A 17,840-nucleotide genomic window follows, 5' to 3' on the forward strand; every position below is an offset into this window, starting at 1 on the left:
TTATTTTCTTAACAAGTGCCAGCAATAACTCGGTTCGCGAACGCAACAACTTAGTATATGTAACATTGTAGTTGTTGTAATGCATTACAAATTATGTTCTATGATTTTTTAGTTGTTTTATAGAATTTTGTTGTTGCTGTTTTTATAATTTTGCACAGTTTCTATTTTGCCTATTATTGACATTTGATTATTGCTTATATTTGGCATTTAACAAGTTGCACGCTTGCGTACCGCGACCATCGATTGCAAGTGTTTGGACGGCTGAATGTGCAGGGCGTTGCATTAGAATGCCAATATGAAGTTATAAATATTAAAATCTATAAATGGGGTGCTAGTCTACGCACAGTCGCACAGCTCGAATGATTATTAATGAGTATTTGCACATTATGAATGAGTTTCGTGCGTTCGGCGATGTCCATAGCGGTATTGTAATGCGGTGCAAAAAAGGCGCCGCTGCATGACTGGCCAATCAAAGTGACAGCTCGCTATTAGAGCACATGATATATGGGTGTACAGACAGTGTGTGAGTTTTGTATAATAAATGAGTTCAATTTAATGCTGAAAACCACAACAACAAACGGTCAACAATAATACTACAAAAACAACAAATGTTACACATATTATATGTAACATATATTTGCTTGTTCTTTTTGCTAACTAAAAATGGACCTAACATTACTATTGTTCTACGCTTTTCGACTACATTGATTATGGGTAAATAGCGCTTACTCACCTGAGAAGGATATAATTGTATTCACATCAACGGGTTGTACTGGTTCACCATCGGTAGAAATCACTGTCATCGTATGACCCTCAATTGTCACCTGAGCCGGGCACACGGATGCGAAAGCGTTAATCATACGGAAACGATAGCGACGGCCTGGTGTAATGGTGAATATTTCGAGTGGTGTATTTGTCATGAAACCGGTGTTGGGATCACGGAATTGTCCCTTGCCGTTAATTAGCACCGATTCGGGATCTTGACCGGTGTTGACGGCCAAACGACCGGGATAACGTTCGGCGGCATCTTCGTGCAACCAATCGCTAATCAACATAATGTGTGTGGTCAAATCGAAATCGTACAAATGTGAGTTGGGATCACGTGATGGCGGCTGACGCACCACAATGCTGCCGTAAATACCGTCCAATTTTTGCAGACCATGATGAGAATGCCAAAAGTGTGTACCGGCATTACCAGTCCATTGATATCTGTTTTAAAATAATTTTTACAAATATTTGAAATGAATTATTAAAAATTTTTAAATTTCATTTTATTAATAAAATATTTTTAAATTTCACTTCATTAATAAAATATTATTATATATTATCTAAACTTTTTAAATTTTTTTATATTTTATTTTAATGTAACATTGTATAAGTGTTTTTTTAATTTATTTTATTTTTTTTAAATCGCATATTTCATATAATTCTTTTTCGCTAATATTTTGCTACTTGTAACCCACCTGAACGTGTTGCCTTGCTGTATGGGACACTGTGTCACGAATGGCACACCGTCGTAGTACTGTGAGCCGCGCTGCCAAATGCCGTGCCAATGTATTGTTGTCTCCATACCTTCCATGTGATTTTCCACATCGATAACAACTTTGTCATTCTCGCACACCTGTATACTGGGACCGGGTATCATACGGTTCACGGTGAGTATACCACGTTCAACACCATCGGCAAGCACGCATTGACAGTGACTCCACACGGTGTTGGTGGCATTCGGTGTGCACACCTGACAAGCGCTGCAATTAAAAAGACAAAAACAAATAGGTGCTTAGATAAAGTTGCAAACAGTCCGAAGATCTAGTTTTTTATGACATTTTGAATGTTTGATGTATTACTTGTAATTTATTACGAGCAAATATTATTCCTAAATATATTTTGGTTGTTTGGGCTGTTTACACTTCATTTGGGCAGTGCGGGCAAACAACCTAGAAATGTTCTATCGACTCTACAGGTCATAATTTTGATACCGAAGATCAAGGAGTTAGGCTAAATAATGGATAGATACGAGGTATCCGACCCTTTTGCCATTCACTTGGGAGTGGCCAGAAACGATTCTTTTACATATATCTCAAGCAGCTCACGAATTATTAGACCAAGTATCCTCTGGGTAGCCAAAGAACATCCGTTTGAAGGCAAGCCAAAGTGAGTAGGCAAATCATGACTAATCAGGGTTGTGCGCTGGGTTCGGGACTCGCCGCGTAAAAAAAAACCCCGATGAAAACAACAGCCTCGTATGAGAGAACCCCCTTTTGATGACAACCATGACAAACACATTAAGAATATCCGCCGGGGGAAGCAGAAGAAGAGGAAGACCTCCACTCCGTTGGAAAGACCAGGTGGAGAAGAACATGGCTTCGCTTGGAATCTCCAATGAGCGCCACATTGCAAAAAGTAGAAACGACTGGCTCGCTGTTGTTACTAACTCGGCTACAATCGCGTAAGCGGTGTCTACGCCAATTAAGAAGAAGAACAACAATATGGGGAGTTTTATCATGCGTCGGTGTGTTTGGCCGAAACTCTTATATGTCAGTTATTCTACAATTCAGAAGCAGAAAATGTTCAAATATTATTCATTAATATTAGTTGGCAAGACTGTTATTAAAAATTGTGCTGTTAAATAGCAGTATGTTATTTTAAATGCTGTTAAGGACACGCTCTTGCAACTTGTTGCTACAGAGTATAATAGTTTTATTTCAATATCTGTCTTCAATTCAACGTTTTTCTGCACGCTATCTTTGTTCATAATACTTTTGTTAAAATATTTACAAATAAAAGCAACAACCAAATGGTCCTTAGACGAATTGATGCTACCATATTTCGATATACGTCAAATTACTCTCAAAAATGAAAATAATATTAAATTTTTTTATTAATTTTAAAACTTGGAAAAAATATATATATTTAAAGAAAAGGCAAGGCACGAAATCAAAAGAGGTTATCAAAATTGTTTTTGTCGCGGAAAGAATAAAAATTATATGGTATATCAACGAAAAATGCCCAAAAAAAGTTTGTATGCATCAATGGTCATGTTAGCGCAGGGTTGCATTGAAAGTGCTGCCAGTATGTTTCAACAACCGGTATTTTGATTCATGGTCGCTTCGATTCTTTATACTCCAAGGCTTGATGATTCGAATTATTACACTCTCTATAAATTTTTACTTTCTTTACTTTTAATTCTGATCATTGCAGATTTTCCTTGACCTTTAAACACGAATTTCTTCCTACACCACTGACCTACAAACCTACAAATATCTAACGCTCATATATTTAATAATTAACTTCTAACTACACCTATTATTTACTGTGTAAATAATTCAAGTAAAAGCGTGTTTACATAACCAAACATTTTCCAATATATTTAATATGGTGTGGAGAGAAAAACAAAACTAAGCAATGCTTTAAGAAAATTTTATTGCAACTGGCGCTGTTCCGTGTTTTTGTGCGCAAATAATTGTAATTAAATTGTTGAAAAACTCCTAGACCCCTGATTATGGCGTTTCATGCACCGCTGCACAAACAACAAACTGGTTGTGCGTCTTATAGCAGAAAATTGAATTGAAAGTGGCGAAATTTGATTGAAAAAGCCAGTTGCTGCGTTTGCACACTGGGTGCAGGTGAATTAAATAAAGAGACGGCAATAAAAAAGTACGCAATCTAACATTTTCCTAAGCATTAATTTTGGTTTAGATATTATAAAAATAGATATTTTTTATTTAATTGGGCAATACTTTTAGATATTTTAGTGCAACCTTGAACTAAATATTACTTGGTGGGTAAATTTTTTTTATTTATTTATTAGAGGGGGAATTAAAGCAATATAAAGAGCCACTGCATGAATAGGGCTGATCTTTGGTGTCACAAATCACATGTCATGTCACATTCGAATTTTTGCCAGCGGATTTTCATTTAACACTTCGAAATTACATCATTCTTTCAGTGCCGTTTGATTCCTTTTTGTGAGATTTAAAAAAGTATTGATACATTTGGAGTAAGCGGATTCCGAATCTGAAGCAAATCTCAAAGAAGAAATGATTTTTATCTGAATTTTTCTGGGCCATTATCTTATTTCTATTTTTATGTATATTTGATCATATTATAATTACTTTTACTTCTAAATAAAATAGCGGTATTAAAAATCGCTCAGTTTCAATGAAAAACTAATTAAAAATAGCAACAATTAAAAGCCACATTTTTCGTAAAAATTCCGATTATATCTATGAAAATAGTGCGAATGCCTTTCATTTTTACGCTTGCGCGTTTGATATGCTCGGGTTATTAATGACAAATTATTGCTTTTAAGAATCAATTACTAGGTGACCGATATAATAACAACAAATCATTAATTCTCACACTAATTGTTATTGCGGTTATGTCGCCAGCATCGGAGGTATCAGGCATGTATAACTGTCAACTGTCGTCGTTGGTGTCATTTAAACTACCGTGGGAATTTGTGTGTTAAGGAAAATTTTTGTAATCATATGCATGCATACACATAGACACTTCATACTTTAACGAGTGGTACATGCCCTGTGAGAAAAAATTAGCATACGTGTAATTTTCAAAAATTATTCACTTTTCTGATTTTGTTTCAAATGAAGGTATGTGTATAAATAGAGAACAAACCGAACGACTATTTTTCTCTATTTAGAAATCGTGTCCATAGAATTAGGATGATTCGTTACATGCGATATTTAAGAAATTTCGGTAGTAACTTAACTTCTAAATCGACTTAAGTCTGATCGATCAATTTGTATGACAGCTATATCTTGTAGATGTCCGATATCGGCGGTTCTGTCAAATGACAAGCTTCTTGGGTAGAAGAAAATGTGTGCAAAATTTCAGATCGCTATCTCCAAAACAGAGGGGCTTAGACAGACGGATAAGGCTAAATCGACTCGGTTCGTCCCGATGATGATGTACATATGTATATATTTTATAGAGTCTTCAACGTCAACATCTTTATCTTTATCTTTATCTTTATCTTTATCTTTATCTTTATCTTTATCTTTATCTTTATCTTTATCTTTATCTTTATCTTTATCTTTATCTTTATCTTTATCTTTATCTTTATCTTTATCTTTATCTTTATCTTTATCTTTATATTTATCTTTATCTTTATCTTTATCTTTATCTTTATCTTTATCTTTATCTTTATCTTTATCTTTTATCTTTATCTTCATCTTTATCTTTATCTTTATCTTTATAAAACACTAAGACACTGAGACCTAATTATATTGCAAATCTCTTTCCTTAATAAAGTTACAAAGTTTCCGCCAGAGTCACTTCTCAACATGCAAATACTCTCACTTTTTACATTTCCATATCACAACAACAACCTGGTTGTTGGCATGCATTCTTGTGCGGCGCCATATAACTGCGATTATCACGGCATGCTAATAAATTCGCTGCTGTATTGGTGTGTCTATATGTCATTTTTGCACGCATGCGTGGACAAACATACAACCATATAAGAGCATGAAAGTATGCAAATTGCAGCATCGATTTATCTTGCTTATTTGCATTGCTTTTACTTTGCCCGTTTGCTTTTGTTTTTGCTTTTCTAACACAAAGCTTTTGCAACATTTGGCCACTATGCTTCAGTGCAAGTCGCTGGGACTAGTTTTTATTCTGCTGCCAACGCTACTTTGGCTGCTATTGTTACTGCATTCGTTATTGTTGCTATCCATCGGAGGCTTTTGGATCAGTGGTGCATAAGGTGGCATGCCGATTTATTTTCTGGTTTTGTGCGACTCGCGCTATTCTTCTTGTGCTCGGCGCACTCGTGGTGGTTTTGGTAAGCAACAAGGCAAGTAAATAAACTTTAAATATCAAACTGTCATCGCTATCTAACAGAATGGTTTATGGCTTACTAACTTTGCTTACTACGTCAATTATGCGGTTGACAATTTCTTTGATGTGTTCGCAAATTGCTGAGGAGTTGAATGTATGTGTGTGTGATTTGTGCAGATAATTCCCGCGGTATGTCAGGTATTCATCATTGTTGTGACAAATATTCCCGTCAACGGCGAAGATTGTCATTTCGTTTGAAAATTGTGTGAAAAGTTTCGAAAAATTGTTGTTATTTTTGATTAAACTTTTCATTCTGCAATTTGGAGTATTATATAATAAAAAAAACAATGACGCCAAAACTATTTCCTTCTTTTTGATTAATTGCCGCAAATGTATGACGTAATAAAGAGTAGGAAATGATAAATTATGTAAACGATAAGACTATTCAGTCTGCCAGATATGTCATCCTTAAATAATAACAAATCAGCCAATTCTGTGCTCTTTAAAATCTTGTTATAGAAACTCTTCGCTAATTTACGTCAAACCTATTATTATAAGTATTTTATCAAAAAACAATTGTTTTAAATAAAATTTCACAAATAATGTGCTTGGCCACCCTGAAACCAAGCCTAATTTAACCCAATATTCCACACTTTCTTTTCGAATATCTAAGCCAAACTCCTCAATCAAATATTCTTTTTTATATGTAGACTTGACTTTTTACTTACGCGCCCAGCACGGTGTAGAATTCCATAGTGAAATGATAGTAGCAGATACGTGGTGGTTCACCCTCCCGACAGGCACGTGCGCACTCATCTGGCGCCGATAATGTCGGATTACGCCTTAATTCGGCGGTGGCACTAGTGGAGAAATCCAAATGACGGAATGGCGATTGCGGATTTGGATCGACTACTGTGTTCGCAATAGTCGGATACCGTGCTGTATTGAATTTTGGCAAATTGCCACGCGAATTCAGATAACCACTGCCAACACTAAGCGTATTGGACAGACCGCCACCGCTACCCAAACTATTGCCATTCAAAGGCAGTGGACTGGGTATGCTGGCGCCCAATGAGGGATGTGTCTGCACGACGCCATGTGTGGCTGAGAAGAATGGTGACTCCAATGGTGATGTGGTCGCAATGCGTGGCGTAAACAGCGAGCCAGCAGTCGCTTGATCTGGAAGATAAAAAAGTGGTTTGTGTTAAAATTGAGTTTGTAGGTTTTACGGTTTTTGAAAATAATAATTATTAAAGATCTTTTTTGTGTTTTGTTTCGATTATTATTATCATATGGTTTTTATAATTGAGTAAGGTGTGTGACTTCACTAAAATCGTATCCATCATTGTTGTGACAAATATTCCCGTTTAGGTTTACGGTTTTTGAAAATAATAATTAGTAAAGATCTTTTTTGTGTTCTTTTCGATTATTATTATATTTATAATAGAGTAGGGTGTGTGACTTCACTCAAATCAGCCTAAATGTAGGCCACATTTTTGTGATATTTTTGAATATATAATTAAAATTGATTGACTGATTGATTAAATGGGGTGTGTGACTTCGCTAAAACCTGCCAAAATGTAGACTACAGTTTTACGCCATTTTTGAATATTTAATCCAAATTGTTGCCTAAATTTAGGGAATTGCCTCATTTACTTTAATACTAAAAATGAAACCATTGTGGCTTCTATATATACAAAAATCACTATAAATATACAAAATTCAACCATAATAATGATTCTATACTAAAATAGTTCTTTAGCTTACTTAACCGCTGTTTACTATTTGCTTAAGATACTTAATTTCCGCACAATTGAAATATTTTTTCATTTTACTACTAACTGTAAGGTATTATCTGCTAGTTCCTTTAATAACTAATAAAGTAAATCGATTTTAATGAAATCGAAAATATGCTAATACAAAGCAATAGCACGCCCATTACTCACGACTTCCTAGCACTTCAGTGCATTAGCAGCTGGCACATGCGCACTCAATCGCATTATTATTCTCAATTTGCGTGTCATTGTCGGCGTGAAAATCAGCACGAGGCAGTTTACATAATTTCGATTCTTTTTGGAGCAGAAAATTAAGTGTCGAAAACTTTGTTGGCGCACAAAGCCAAAAATTAAAACCGATGGCATGGAGAAGTAACAAATAAACAATAGCAAATAAAATAATTGCGTTCTGCTAACAAGAGAAAAACTAAAAATTGCAGAAAAAAAAATACCTTGAAGTTAAACAAATAAATTAAGAGAGTCTATAGAGTCTAGTGAAGTCACAAGCAGGCAGCGTAAGGTCTCACAGGGCAGCGCTGAGGTTGAGTTATTTTGGGTTGGGTAGTTTGTTTGTGTGTATCATTTGTTTAGAGCTTATTTCAAGTTGAATAAGTTTAACTATTCATTATAATTGAAAAGCAAGCGCAGACGTCGGTAATTCTTTTGATATTTCTGCGGTTTTTGAAATAAGATTTGCTTAAAAAAAATTATAAAAAATAATAATAATAAATAAAGGCGCAGTTATGTAAATTACTTTTATTTCCTCAGACATTTTACGATTTTATTGACACTTATTTGCCACATAGTAGCAATCGCTACGCATAATCAAACCACAGGCGCTGGTTAACGCCAACTCACTTCACTTTTTTCATTTTTTTTGTTATTGTGTAGTGTAGAGAAATGCTTTACTATCACTTTTATGTATAGGTTATATCAATGTATTGTTAAGTTGTGAATATGATTTTGCTTTCACGCAAAATTAACATTACAAGAGCTTAGAAAGCAATGACATGAATGTCAAACAAAATAAAAAAAAACTAATAATAAAAAATAAAAGTAAAAATTCATACATATTTATTTATAAATATAAACAATGTAAGCCAAACAACAAATCAGACAACAACAAATTAGCTAACTGACTGTACCATTGCTATATACACACACACGCACACACACTTGCTTGCCGCAACGCTTGACGAACTGCATGATGTCTAGCATTAAATCCTTGACATTGACTGATGGAAAATGGTTATCAACGAATGCTCGCGGCTTAAAGTGTTTAGCCGGCGTCAGTGTGTTTTCCAGATTTTCCACTGTTTTGTGCTGCTTAACTTTCAGTTTCGTTGTGACCGCCACATGCGTCCCAAACAAATACCGTAATCTAACTGTAAAGTAGCATAACAAAACAAATATTATGCTATGTGTCTACAACTGTATAACCGCAACAACTGTAACTGCACTTTCCAATTTGCACACAAAGTCACATTTGTGCTCATGCGCATATATAGTAAGGCAGCCAGCCAGCGAGTATGTGTCTTAAGTCTTTTGAGTTGAATGTCAGTCAGCATTCAGCATTTAATGTGCAACACGAAAACCGGTACACCTTCAACAAAGCTGGTGTATTGTCTAGCAGAACACAGACTATGGCCAATAACACCAACAACAATAATAACAACAACTGCTACCGACTGACCTTTACGGCATGCCACTAAAATAGCTAGTATAATTGTTGTTCTTGCTAGCCGTTGTTTGTTTGCTCATGTTGCAACAAGCGTGTAATGCACGCTTTACTTCTTATTGCAGTCATCCACAAAGCTTAAGATGGGTGCGCCTCTTTATTTGACGTTTGAGCGCATTGAGGGAAAAATACCTGGCAGAACAATTGCCAATCGATTGCCGGGTCACACAAAAATGTCTGAGTGCTAAGTAAAGTTTGAAAAAGGCAAATAGTGCTGCTAATTTAATGCCACGCTGGCACATGTGTGCCGTGGAGGTGTGCATGTAGTTATTGTTGTTTATAATTTTTATGGCAGAACTTTTCAAGCATCACAGCACTTTATGGTCGCACTCATATCGTCGACGTTTAGCCGCTTCGCTGGCAAAAAGGTGATGACGGCTGAGGGCATTAAGGCCCCTTAAGACACACGCTTGAGTGCGCCACGAGCAAGTGAGAAAATAACAACAAAGCGTATGTAGAAAAGATAACTTCATATAGTCAGCAGTAAACAGAGTGTTAGATATGTGTGTATATATAAATGTGTGTGTGTTTTTTATATATTTTTGTATTTATGTATATAAACATTACACATTCCAATGCTTAAACAAATAACGCATTAACGAAAAACTTTGTTGCGGTAACGGAAAACGTACTAAATTGCACATTTCAACGCAATTCATGCATTAGATAATTGCAATTTTAATTAAGTGGCAATTTAAACAATTTACATGAGCAAATAGTAAAATTAGTGCAGTTAGTATTTTGTAGAAAAATTCAAGGTTGGGTAAAATTTGCAAAAAGGTGTAGAAAAATTAAAAAAAAAGTAAAATTCTTTAAGTTGAGTTACTACTACTACTGAAGCTATAACAGCCTTCACAAATAAAATCAGTTTCCATAAAAGGAATTGGTTTTAATCGGTCAGTGTGGAAGGTAACTATCTGAACAATATATTTTAAGGTTTTGGCGTTGCCTTGAACAAAAACACATGTGAAATTTCGTGAAGATATCTCGTCAAATAGAAAAGGTTCCCCTACAAAGGCTTGATTTCGACAGGTCAGTTTGTATGAGAGCTATATGATATAGTAGTTCAATTTGAACAGTTTTTTGGAGATAGTAGCTTTCTTCTAGACAATTATCTAAGCCAAATTTCGTGAAGATATCTTTATAAACAAAAAAGTTTTCCATACAAGAATTTGTTTTTTATCGTTCAGTTTGTATGACAGCTATAAGCTATAATGACCCGAACTAAACAAATTTTATGAAAATTACATTATTGCTTTAGATAATGATTCGAGCCAAATTTCGTGAAGATATCTCTTCAAATAAAAAAGTTTTCTATACTAGAATTTAAATTTTATCGTTCAGTTTGTATGGCAGCTATATGCTGTAGTAGTCCAATATCGGTGGTTTCGACAAATGAGTAGCTTCTCGGGTAGGCATGAACGTATGCAAAATTTCAGAGCGATATCTCAAAAACTGATTTAGAACTAGTTCGCATGTATGCAGACAGACAAGTGAACAGGGCTAAATCGACTCAGCTCACATATTATTTATATATGCATTTTATACGATCTCCGACGTATCCTTCTGGGTATTAGAAACTACGTGGCAAACTTAATATACCCTGTTTAGGTATAAAAACATTGCTATATCGAATATTAGACTAGTTACATACATTCTAAAGCGCGGAGCTACGCTATGAAAAGTTATCACGCTTACACTTGAAGCACATAATATAATGTTATTATAAAATAACAAAAAACGTTGTCTTAACCAATGTCACTTTTACCACAGCTGTCAAGACTCATTAGTTTCCATTTGCAAAATCAAGTGCAATGCGATATAAATCAATTTAAGGTCTAAACCAAAGCCCTTGAATACTTTCCCCACAACTGTGAGCCTACAAAACCAACAATAATTGCTTAAAAATAACATAAAAGAAATAAATACAGTCACTCAAGTATTTTCCAAAAATTAAAAAAATAAAAATAAAATATGGAGAATACGAAAAAATAGGAAAACCCAATGAAAATTCCAAAAATTAAAAAAAAGGATTTGTATAATAATAAAATATTATAAAAAATATTGCTCGCTTATAAATATAAAAAAGATTTTTTATCAAAACTCCATTGAACTTATTTGTTGCTCAACCATGACCACTGCGCGCGAGACACAGATGTGGTGATAACTCAACGAAAAAAACTATTAAAAAATGCAACTCAGCGTTACGCCGAAAACCAAGGCAGCACTGTAAGCAGAAGTAGTGTGGTGAAGCAGCTGATTTGACAAACAAGCGTAAATTTGCGCAAATGATTATATGCAGTCCTTTTTTTTTGAATTGAATTGAATAATTCGATTCATAGACTAACCGATTTTCACTTTCAGCTACAACTTTATTGGCGATTCCGATATGAGCAATTCAATTTTACATTGCTTTTATATTATAACGGTTTTTTAATCTGAATTTTTTATACTTTTTTCTTTATTCCCCATGCATTGATTCATATCTTTGTCAAATGTTGAGTGGACAAATGCAAATGTATATTGCTTCGTTGCCGTGTCTCTCAAGCCAAACTGTGACCAATTTGTGTTACATTCGCCACTGACAAGGTTAATGTTGTTTTTATTGTTATTGTTGTTAAAATTGTGTACTTAACGGCTTTGGCATGCCGGTGCTATGCAGTCTGGAACGAAACCAGTGATTACCGTTTACCACTTTCAATTTTAGTAACACAACTACAAGTCGTCTGTGTATGTTTATTCACTCGCAGCTCCACGAAGTGGAGGAGATAAGCAATTGAACGAGAGTGTGATTATGCTTAGTTGGGTACAATGAGTGCTGGTGTATATTTATACATATGTCTTAAAGGTGTAGGTTTAAGGTTGTAAATATTAAAAAAAAAAAACGATTTTTTGCTTAAATGTTTGTAAATGACTATATAAATGAGTGTATTGAATAATTTTTGTATACTAATTGTTAAGTTAGAATTTATATTTGTTAATTCTCTTTAACTTTGATGGATTTTTTTGATTTTCCCGAGATAAGTTTGCAGTAGACAAGCACTAGTCTTTTTTAAAGCAGCAAAATTCGAAGAGTGGTGGATCGAACAAACAATTAGTATAATCACAGCAGACTAGTATAATGAAGTAGAGATAGAATCATCAGGAGTTTCAGCACTTTTTGAGGAATCAACATATTCTCTCAGACATTTTCAGTTGCATTGCTTTTAGTATTTTCTGAGCAGATCTTAAAGATACTGAGTGACAAATCGAATAGGATTATTGTTCCTCCTCATATTAATTAAGTTAATTGCAGCAACTTGAATGATAACTTATTTGTTGAAGAGTACCGTATCCAAAAATCATAAGGAGGTAATGATGCTTGGATATAGTAACAAGTGACACATTCAGAGCACATTTTTTTTTAATTATAACGTTTTTGAAAAACAAAAAGTGAATTTGGCGTACTATAAATATATACTTAAATAAATGTATAAGTAATTATGTACGGCCATTCCCTTATTTATGTTTATTGATAATTTGGTGACATATCTTAGTTAATGGTGATCAAAGGCAGTAGGTGTGCAAACATTTAAGCGCATGCCGAGTATTTTAGAACGATTTGTTCAAAAATGTGGAATGCAGTAACGAAATAATAGTGTCAATAATTGAGTTTTAGTGGAATTCTATATATAACATTTTTGCAGTCATTTTTGCAATTTTTTAATTTTAAAAGTTGCAGCTGAGGTGAAGTTGATTAAACATTTAAATTAATTTTGGTAAAGGTGCTAACAAAATAAAGGGTGTCAATAAAAATTCCTGATATATATATAATTAAAGAACTTTTTAATACCAGTCATTTTTAGAAGGCACAACAAATTTTTAATGATAAAGAACTTGCACTGTGTGTTTCAAAAATAACCAAACTTTTTGGATGTGAATTCTATCATGTGGGTAAGGACGGCCATCAACATCAACTGATGATCAACACGCAAATAAAATAAAGGAATTGGTACTTGAGAATCGACGATTCTCGTCTGATATCGTTGAAATATCGGGAGGATCAGTGAAACCCATTTTGAAAGATCATTTGAGCCTAAGAAAAATGAAAGCACGGTTGGTTCCAAAATTTGTGAAACAATGCTTTCCGACTGCCAGAAAGTCATGAAACATATTATTACTGTCTATGAATCTTGGATCTATGCTTACGATCCAAAATCTGAAGATCAATCGACCAAATATTGTGGCAAAGATGAGTCGAAGCGGTAAGTACCTCGTTAAAGCAGCTTAAAAATCAAGGTTATGTTGACAGTTTTCTTCGATTATCGGAGTTTGGTGCATTCCGAATTCCTTCCCACCGGCCAAGCTGTCAACAAGGAATATTATTTGAGTGTCATGATAATGCATCGTCGCATACTTCATTGATTCTTCGAGAGTTGCTCGCCAAATTTTCAGCCAATGCCGTGCCGCAACCGCCGTATTCGCCTGATTTAGCTCCGAGTGACTACTGGCTATGCTGCAAACTCAAATGACATTTAACTTTAAAACTGTTTGGAGGGGATTACTTTGAGGGCGCCGACATAGATTTTGTAGAATAAATTAAGATTTTTAAAATTATGAACAAAGTCTAACTATTTTTTGCTCATAGTAGTATACAGATGCCTGCGAAGTCTAAAGGCTATACTAAAACTTAAACGGATGCTTCAGAGAAGAAGCAAATTGGCTTCGAGAGTAAAGACTAAAAGTGTGAAACGTAAGCGGGCAGTCGACTCAATAAAAAATTTTCTGTTTTCTGTTCTTTTGAAAACCATTATTAATTATTATTTACATGCAATGATTAAAGTACTTCTTAGAAATGCCTCGAACTGAGTTCAACCCACGAAATGAGAAGAGAAGAAGAAGAAGAAGCAGCAATAACGAAACCTTTCAATCAAATTTCACATCGCAACCACGCAATCGCCATTAAAATTTTAATTGTGTCTTATACGCGCACACGTCGCTCTACATTTTACGCTAATTTGAAAGCAATCAAATCGTCTACATTTACATACCTTACCAGCGTTAAGAAAGCAAAAAACAAGAGAACAAGCAAAACGCTAAAATAATAACAACATTGCTTCCGAATGACATTAAAATACTCGTAAATTTCAATTGTACAAGCTCGTAAATTACAGTTGATACTAACAAGTCAACATACAAGCATACTGATAGATAAATATTTATTTTTTTGATTTTCTTTGGGCAGTAGCCGTTTGCAGCAAACCGAAAAGCGCATCAGCTGCGTTGGCGAACGTGACGTGGCTGCAAATTGGTCACAAAAGGCTAAAGTTTCTTTTCAATTGAGCTGGAAATGTGGTATGATTAGCGTAAAGCAGCTGTCGCTTCACTTCGGTCTGTGCATACATATATGTATGTAGATAGAGATCTATGTATACATCTATAAGCTATTGTACTGACCTTTTAAAACTTTTTTTGTATATTTTGTGAAATGTTTTTTATGGCTTTGTCATAATTCTGCTTCCGTTCTTAAGATTGAATTTGATACCGTTAAGTCGGTTGGCATATACCCACAGCATCTTGATTAAGATAAACATCGACATAATGTTTTAAAAGCGGTGAAATTTTTTTGGCTATTTTTCATACAAAGATGCATTTGAGATTAAAAGCCTAAGAATGCCTATATCTAAGAGCGATACGTCTGTTTTGTAAATATATTAAGGAGTTTCTGAAGAGCTCTTTTTTTGATTTTGTATTTTGATACTGAACGTAACTAAAATTAGACTTTAGACTAAACGTTAATATTGGGCAGTCGAAAAAGTCTTTTCGTATTTTGTCAATGGATGTCGTTGCAGTCGTATATCTCCAGTGCTACCAATCACATTGTGTCATACCATATACAGTTTACGTATCTGATGCTGTATCAGTTCGTGTAGCATAACAATGGTTCGCTCGCTTCCATTCTCGAAATTTCGTTGTGAAAGATGTACCTCGCTCTGGTTGACCCATTGTTGAAAAAGTCGATGGAATTATGGAAAAGACTGACCAAGATCGTCACATAAGCAGCCATGACATCACTAAGGAACTTAACATTCACCATCAAACAGTTTTGAGCCATTTAAAAAAGGCTGGCTACAAAATGACGCTCGATGTTTGGGGGTACCGTCTGTGAAAAACTTAATGAACCGAATTAACATCTGCGATTCTTTGCTGAAACGAAAGTAAATCAAACCATTTCTGAAGCGAATGGTAACAGGAGACGAAAAGTGGATCAAATACGACAATAATGTGCGAAAAAGATCATGGTCCAAACGTGGTGAAGCTCAGCAAATGGTCGCAAAGCCAGGACTGATGCCTCGAAAGGTTATGCTGAGTGTTTGGTGAGAGTGGAAAGGAATAATCCACTATGAGCTACTCGAGCCTGGTCGAACGATTGACTCTACATTTTACTGGCAACAACTGATGAGATTGAAGAAAGCAATAGAATAAAAACGGTCAGAACTGATCAACTGAAAGGGCTCCGTCTTCCATCAGGACAACGCTAGACCACAAACATCTTTGATAAATCGGCAAAAATTGGGAGAGCTTGGCTGGAAAGTTTTGATGCATCCACCATATAACCCTAACCTTGCACCATCGGACTACCATTTGTTTCGGTCAATGCAGAACTCCCTTGGAGTAAAAATGAATTTAAGAGAAGCCTGTGAAAATTACTTGTCGTAGTTTTTCGCGGAGAAACCACAAAAGTTTTACACTGATGAAATAATGTTCCTTGCGGAAAAATGGCAAAAAGTGATCGACCAAGCTAATACATATTTGGTTCATTAAAGTTCATTATAAATATAAAAAAATAAGTTCAAGTTTGATTAGAAAAACAAAAGACCTTTTCGACTACCCAATATGTATGAATAAAGATTATGTAGGAAGATTCAGGCTTGTTCTTCTCCATTGTTCGGATTTTGCAAGACTGAAGTTATCTCGGCATTTATACTTTCGGCGAACCAGTTGAAATGGCTGAAACTGATATTAGATGCCTCAACAAAATTGTGATACGAATCGGCGTTCTAAACTGTATAAGTGAGATCCCTGTTAGTGTTTGCAATGGAATCAACCAATAAACCTAACCTAACCTGGCCTAGCTATTGACTATGGGTTTCGTTTACCATAGCAATACCTAGCATGATTGGATAAGGATTCCTGAACATAACTGTTCATACTATTTAGCCTTTTTTAATTGCCTATGTACCTCCATACACTTCACTCTCGAATTGCAGACCACTCTATGGGTTTTAAAGTGACTAGATTTTTTTCTGAAATTATAATACATTTCGCCTAAAGTTGTCACCAAGAAATATTCTAAGCCTATCAAAACGCCAAACGCTGGTAGTGTCCAATAACATAATTTGTGGAGAGAACAGGGCTTGGAATACTCGTATAGATTAAAGTGATAATAAAATTTGTGGTAAAGAAAATGGAAAATAAAAAAATATTTTTGATTTGAAAAAATATCAAATCAGGAATTTCATAATTACTAAAATTTTACGAGATTTTCCATATTGCCGGACTTATTTAAATATCTTGATTTCGCAAAATGAAAAGTGAAAGCTTAGCAAACGCGATTTTTCGCATTGAAAAATACAATCAAAAGCCACTTTTATTAAAAGTAAAAAGTGGAAAAATGAGAGAAAAATTTACGCTTTAATCAAGTGCGCATTCAAACACACTCACACACACACGCAGATTTGATCAGTCATGTCTTTTAATATATCAGGTTTGGCCGCTTGTGCGTGTACAGGTGGTCAAGCGAACAGCAGGCAGGAGGTCACAAACGAGCCATGTCAAGCAGGGCAGTTAATAGTCGATTACACCGTTAATGGCCTAACAAATTGACCAGGCAAAAAAATATCTAGACAGTTTTGTATGAAAGTGAAATGAGTAATCAACGGGATTTTTTTCTATTATCCGAATGAAATGTAAGAGTTTATACCGCTAGTTTTACAGCTTTACCTACATATATACATATGCATTTTAAGTAATTACATACATATATTTAGTTCAATCTATTTAGACGAGCGGCAGCCCAACAGGCAGCCTTCAACTTGATTTGCCGCATTCAGAAGAGCAATGTGAAAATCTCACATCCGTGCCACGTTTGCGCTATCAGTTAATAGAGCTATACCCAATCATTAAGTCGGCGAGCATGGCACGAAAATAAAACCAAATGTTGAAACACTTTCTTACTTCCCCAAAAATTGCCCGCTTTTTTGACAGCGGTTTAAGTGCGCTATTTAAGCCGCTTCTTACGGTTTTCTTCCAAGTGGAAAATAGCTTTGACTTGCCTCCACCGCCAGCAGTGTCAAGGTTAAAATAAATTTCGTATTTCGCCTAAATGCTTGAAGTGAAGGCTTGAAAGTGAAAATTATTCACCGCTCAGCTCTTTGATCTCTTTATGTTAGTGTGTCTGTGTGTGCATGTATTGGTTTGAACTTGAATGCTGCCACTAAAAAGGCTTAAGTGATCAATTATGGCTTCATTTAAAATGCAATTTA

General features: G+C 35.0%; 1 protein-coding gene across 1 annotated transcript in view; it reads right to left on the minus strand.

Annotated features, from left to right (window-relative positions):
• Positions 1-17,840, minus strand: part of LOC126755650 (uncharacterized) — a 120,446-nt gene that overhangs the window by 17,447 nt on the left and 85,159 nt on the right. Inside the window, exons 3-5 of the mRNA XM_050468374.1 lie at positions 6,531-6,981; positions 1,464-1,748; positions 734-1,209 (exon numbers count right to left, since the gene is read on the minus strand). Of these exons, the coding sequence (XP_050324331.1) occupies positions 734-1,209; positions 1,464-1,748; positions 6,531-6,981 (1,212 nt within the window). The remainder of the gene's footprint in view (positions 1-733; positions 1,210-1,463; positions 1,749-6,530; positions 6,982-17,840) is intronic.

The sequence above is a fragment of the Bactrocera neohumeralis genome, chromosome 4 (assembly GCF_024586455.1).
Source record: "Bactrocera neohumeralis isolate Rockhampton chromosome 4, APGP_CSIRO_Bneo_wtdbg2-racon-allhic-juicebox.fasta_v2, whole genome shotgun sequence".
Taxonomy (NCBI): domain Eukaryota; kingdom Metazoa; phylum Arthropoda; class Insecta; order Diptera; family Tephritidae; genus Bactrocera; species Bactrocera neohumeralis.